The sequence below is a fragment of the Triticum dicoccoides genome, chromosome 1A (genome assembly GCF_002162155.2).
Source record: "Triticum dicoccoides isolate Atlit2015 ecotype Zavitan chromosome 1A, WEW_v2.0, whole genome shotgun sequence".
Classification (NCBI taxonomy): Eukaryota; Viridiplantae; Streptophyta; class Magnoliopsida; order Poales; family Poaceae; genus Triticum; species Triticum dicoccoides.
The window spans coordinates 433,802,122-433,808,186 of record NC_041380.1 but is presented as its reverse complement, the minus strand read 5'-3'; the positions used below and the strand labels follow the sequence as shown (position 1 = coordinate 433,808,186).

Here is a 6,065-nt window from a genome sequence, read left to right as displayed (position 1 = left end):
ATATTGCTTTGCATGATCATGTAGTTGACATCGTATTTGTGGCAAAGCCACCATGCTTATTTTTTCGTACATGTCACTCTTGATTCATCGCAATCCCAGTACACCGCCGGAGGCATTCACATAGAGTCATATTTTTGTTCTAAGTATCGCGTTGTAAGTAAATAAAAGTGGATGATCATCATTCGAGCATTGTCCCATGTGAGGAAAGGATGATGGAGACTATGATTCCCCCACAAGTCGGGATGAGACTCCAGACGAAAAATAAAAATAAAAATAAATAAATCAAAATAGGCCATAAAAAACGAAGGCCCAAACAAAAAAAGAGAGAGAAAAAGAGAGAAGGGACAATGTTACTATCCTTTTCCACACTTTTGCTTCAAAGTAGCACCATGATCTTCATGATAGAGAGTCTCTTATTTTGTCACTTTCATATACTAGTGGGAATTTTTCATTATAGAACTTGGCTTGTATATTCCAATGATGGGCTTCCTCAAGTGCCCTAGGTCTTCGTGAGCAAGCAAGTTGGATGCACACCCACTTAGTTTCTTTGATGTGCTTTCATATATTTATAGCTCTAGTGCACCCGTTGCATGGCAATCCCTACTCCTTGCATTGACATCAATCGGTGGGCATCTCCATAGCCCATTGATTAGCCGCGTCAATGTGAGACTTTCTCCCTTTTTGTCTTCTCACACAACCTCAATCATCATATTCTATTCCACCCATAGTGCTATGTCTATGGCTCGTGCTCATATATTGTGTAAACGTTGAAAGAGTTTGAAAAGGCTAAGTATGAAACAATTGCTTGGCTTTTCATCGGGGTTGTGCATAATGAGAGCATTTTGTGTGACAAAAATGAAGCATGGCCAAACTATATGATTTTGTAGGGATAAGTTTTCTTTGGCTATGTTATTTTGATAAGACATAATTGCTTGATAAGCATACTTGGAGTATTACTATTTTTATGTCAATAATAAACTTTTATCTTGAATCTTTCGGATCTGAACATTCATGCCACAATAGAGAAAAATACATTTAAGAACATGCTAGAAAGCATTCCACATCAAAAATTCTGTTTTTATCATTTACCTACTCAAGGACGAGCAGGAATTAAGCTTGAGGATGCTTGATACGTCTCCAACATATCTATAATTTTTTACTGTTCCATGATATTATATTATCTGTTTTGGATGTCAATGGGCTTTATTTTACACTTTATATTATTTTTGGGACTAACCTATTAACCCAAGGCCAGTGCAAATTGCTGTTTTTTTGCCTATTTCAGTGTTTCGCAGAAAAGGAATATCAAACGGAATGAAACCTTTGGGAGTGTGATTTTTGGAACAAACGTGATCCAGAGGACCTGGAGTGGACCTGGAGTGGAAGCAGCAAGGAAGCCACGAGGCAGGAGGGCGTGCCCCAGGGGGGTGGGTGCGCCCCCACCCTCGTGGGCCCCTCGCAGCTCCACCGACCTACTTATTTCGCCTATATATAGTCTTATACCCTAAAAACTTCGGGGGAGCAACAAAACACCTTTTCCACCGCCGCGACCTTCTGTACCCGTGAGATCCCATCTTGGGGCCTTTTCTGGCGATCTGCCGAAGGGGGATTCGATCACGGAGGGCTTCTACATCAACACCATAGCCTCTCCGATGATGTGTGAGTAGTTTACCACAGACCTTCGGGCCATAGTTATTATCTAGATGGCTTCTTCTCTCTCTTGGGATCTCAATACAAAGTTCTCCTTGATCTTCTTGGAGATCTATTCGATGTAACTCCTTTTGCAGTGTGTTTGCCGAGATCCGATTAATTGTGGGTTTATGAACTTGATTATCTATGAATATTATTTGATTCTTCTCTGAATTCTTATATGCATGATTTGATATATTTGCAAGTCTCTTCGAATTATTGGTTTAGTTTGGCCTACTAGATTGATCTTTCTTGCAATGGGAGAAGTGCTTAGCTTTGGGTTCAATCTTACGGTGCTCAATTGTAGCGCCCCGAGACCGATGTGCCAGGTGTCCTCCAGTTATTCGTTGTGTTGCCATGTCTTTTGCTTGCGCGTTGCATCTTATCATGTCATCATGTGCATTGCATCATCATGTTTTCTAAACTTGCATCCGTCCGGGTTCCTCCAGTTCCGTCCGTTGTCCGTTCTGAGCCCAAGCACACTCGCACGCGCCCGCGGCATGTTCGAAATATTATTTTATAAGTGGCCAGAAAATGTTCTCGGAATGGGTTGAAAGTTGGCATGCGGTGTTGTTTTGTTGTAGGTAGGCCGCCTGCCAAGTTTCATCGCATTCGGAGTTCGTTTGATGCCCCAACGGATAACTATAGCGACATTATAGTCGGTCAAAACGTCGGACGTTTTCGGTCCCCGGAAACAGATGCCGGGCTCTCTCTCTCTCTTCTCCCCCTCGCAGTCTCCCCACAGCCCACCTATTCCATCCTCTTTCCCCTCTTCGCTTCCAGAGTTGTCCGATGCGATCGCACGGTCCGAAACCCTCTCTGCTCAGTGCATCAACCCCCCTCGCACGTGCGTCCGAAAAGCTGTCCTGGACCCGACCCGGGCAGTCGCCACCGTTGTGTCCGGATCATCCCCAAACGTCTATAAAACATCTCCGTTTTGTTTATTGGACTTCCCAACCTAGTTATCTCAACCCGTCCGATTTTGATCAGAGGAACCAAATCGCGCTACACCTAGTTCCCCAATTATCTTCGGTTTAGTTTTGCGCCCAACCAGTCTATTTTTCTCAACCGCCCAATTTCGATCGAAGGGTCCGAATCTACCCTAAACTTCCCCCTCTTTCCATATATAAAAGACTCCTAGTCTAAATCTGGACAAAACCCTAAAATCTAGGACTTGTCCCTTCACCCGCCGCCACACTCTCCACCAAATCCCCCCTCGGGATCCATCCCTCCCCAACCATCGCTCGCCACCTACAGTCTCCAGATCCCGAGCCGCGCCGCCGCATCGTCCTCGCCACTCCTTTGCGCGTGCCAAGCCGCTGAGCCACCCGAGCTCCCCTGCCCGAGGCCGCCGTCTTCAACTGGCCTCGACCGAGACCCGTCTTCCCCGACGACCCCTTCCTGCAGGACCCCTTCGCGCCGCCCCTCTCTTTTCCTTCCTTTCTCCTCTGGTCCTTCTCCCTCCACTCCTCGCTCTCACCTTGTTTCCCTGTAGGAACCAAAAAGAGCTGCCTCCTCTTGAACCACCATGGCGTCCGAGTCCTCCTTACAAGACCACCACCGCCGCCATGGACAGCCGCCGTCCAGGACCTTTGCCGCTGTGCCCGGCTCCTTCCTCCTCCTCAAGGAGATGCCCTCGCCTCGAGCATCAGCGCGCCAAGGCCCGCCTTCTGAAGTCCCTCATCGCCGAACCTACCCATCACCTGCAGGTCACTGACCCTTTCTCTCCGTCCTCCATTCCTCCTCTTTTTCCCTCTCTCTCGATCCCCGCTCTCTTATGCCCCTGTCTCTCCCTGCCATGGACAGGTACTGCCAAGCCGGGATCCACCGCTGGGAACAGACACTTCCCCCTTTCCGAACCCTTCCGCCGGCCTCCACCACCTCGCCGGAGCTACTGCCGCGTCGTGCCGCCGTCGTTGACCCTTGTCTGCATCGCCTCGGCCCCTAGCACTGCATCCTCTATTTCCTTCGAGAGAGCGAACACCTCGCCCGCGTTGACTTCGCCTGGACCCGGCCTCCCCTCGATCTGGAGTCGCCTCGATCTGGAGTGGCCCATCGACCTCCAGATCCACCGAACTAGGCCACACCGCTGCTGGCCCAGCAACCGGCCTCCTTCCTTTCCAGCTGGGCCAAAGCCCATGGTGAGGCCACCCCACCGAAGCCCCTCTATTTTTTTCTGTTGTTGGGCCAACAGATTCGGCCCGAGGTGCCTTTTTTTTCCTGCTGAGAATTTTTTCTAATTTCGAGAGAAAGACAGTTTTGCAGATAAGCCCCTGTTCTTCATGCATTTAATAACTTCACAACTGTGCATCGGATCTAAATAAATTATATATGAAATTTGCTTAGAATTTTGTCTAGTTTAATAATATGCAACTCTCATCCATGTTTGAAATGATTAAAATGCCGTTTGGTTAAATTTGCCCCTATGCCATGTTAAAATGATTTAATTCATAACTAATTAACCGTAGCTCCAAATTTAATAAACTTTATATGTAAATGGGGTAGAATTTTGCCTAGTTTAACATGGTGGCTTCATATTGCATGGTTAACAACTCTAAAATATGGTTTAGGGCAGAACAGTACCAAACCTAATAAATGCACATGAGGATTTTCCGGAATTGTTGTTTGTTGTTTCCGGCCTCATTTAAACTTGACTAGATAGGTAGTTTTCTTTGCTTCACCCCTTGCCATGCTAACCAACATTTAATATTGTTAAGTACATAAATGAGATCGAACTAAATAACTTGATGTGGTGTTTCGTCAATATGCAACTCGTTGCATATTGAGCTCCATTTAATTTGTAGGATTGCTTGTGCACTTTGCCATGCCATGCCTCATTAAACCGGACATGCATCATACTTGTTGTGCATCATGCCATGATTTTTTGGTGGTTATTTACTATGTTGCGTGCTTCTTTCCGGTGTTGCTTCTTCGGGTTGGTTCCGATAACGTCGTGTTGTGAGGATTCGTTCGACTATGTCCGTTTATCTTCTTCATGGGCTCGTTCTTATTCCTTGCGGGATTTCAGGCAAGATGACCATACCCTCGAAATCACTTCTATCTTTGCTTGCTAGTTGCTCGCTCTTTTGCTATGCCTATGCTGCGATACCTACCACTTGCCTATCATGCCTCCCATATTGTTAAGCCAAGCCTCTAACCCACCTTGTCCTAGCAAACCATTGTTTGGCTATGTTACCGCTTTGCTCAGCCCCTCTTATAGCGTTGTTAGTTGCAGGTGAAGATGAAGTTTGTACCTTGTTGGTACATGGTTATGTTGTTCCTTGTTGGAACATGATTATTTGTTGGGATATCACAATATGTCTTATTTAATTAATGCACCTATATACTTGGTAAAGGGTGGAAGGCTCGGCCTTTTTTCCTAGTGTTTTGTTCCACTCTTGCCGCCTTAGTTTCCGTCATATCGGTGTTATGTTCTCGGATTTTGCGTTCCTTACGCGGTTGGGTAATAATGGGAACCCCTTGATAGTTCACCTTGAATAAAACTCTTCCAGCAATGCCCAACTTTGGTTTTACCATTCGCCACCTAGCCTCTTTTTCCCTTGGGTTCCGCGGACTCAAGGGTCATCTTTATTTAAACCCCCGGGCCAGTGCTCCTCTAAGTGTTGGTCCAACCTGTCAGCTAGTGGTGGCCACCAGGGGCAACTCTGGGCTGGCCTACCCGTACCTTGGACAATCCGGTGTGCCCTGAGAACGAGATATGTGCAGCTCCTATCGGGATTTGTCGGCACATTCGGGCGGTGTTGCTAGTTTAGTTTTACCCTTGTCGAGAATGTCTTGTAGAACCGAGATGCCGAGTCTGATCGGAATGTCTCGGGAGAAGGTTTATCCTTCGTTGACCGTGAGAGCTTGTGATGGGCTAAGTTGGGCACCCCTGCAGGGATTTGAACTTTCGAAAGCCATGCCCGCGGTTATGGGCAGATGGGAATTTGTTAATGTCCGGTTGTAGAAAACCTGAAGTTGACCTTAATTAAAATACATCAACCGCGTGTGTTACCGTGATGGTCTCTTTCCAGCAGAGTCCGGGAAGTGAACACGGTGTTGGAGTTATGCTTGACGTAGGTTGTTTTAGGATCACTTCTTGATCATAGTTGTTCGACCGTGCTTTTGCCTTCTCTTCTCGCTCTCTTTTGCGAATAGGTTAACCACCACATATGCTAGTCGCTTGCTGCAGCTCCACCTCATACCTTTACCTTACCCATAAGCTTAAATAGTCTTGATCGCGAGGGTGCGAGATTGTTGAGTCCCCGTGAGTCACAGATACTTCAAAAACCAGCTTGCAGGTGCCGATGAGTCCGTGCAGATGACGCAACCAAGCTCAAGGAGGAGCTCGATGAAGATCTTGTCCTTTGTGTTGT

The 6,065-nt window shown here is 46.7% G+C and overlaps 1 protein-coding gene across 1 annotated transcript; it reads left to right on the top strand.

The window, feature by feature from the left end:
* Nucleotides 1–2,868: 2,868 nt before the first annotated feature.
* Nucleotides 2,869–3,948, top strand: LOC119298944. Its single transcript, XM_037576286.1, has 2 exons — nt 2,869–3,398; nt 3,496–3,948. The coding sequence occupies exons 1-2, from the start codon at nt 3,218–3,220 to the stop codon at nt 3,927–3,929; spliced, it is 615 nt and encodes a 204-aa protein (XP_037432183.1). The 5' UTR covers nt 2,869–3,217; the 3' UTR covers nt 3,930–3,948.
* The last annotated feature ends 2,117 nt before the right edge of the window (nt 3,949–6,065 follow it).

Excerpts from the sequence above, each read along its gene's own strand:
- LOC119298944 (XM_037576286.1), top strand. The coding sequence starts at position 3,218 with ATGGCGTCCGAGTCCTCCTTACAAGACCACCACCGCCGCCATGGACAG. Across the intron at positions 3,399-3,495 it reads AACCTACCCATCACCTGCAG|GTACTGCCAAGCCGGGATCC; the intron begins GTCACTGACCCT and ends TGCCATGGACAG.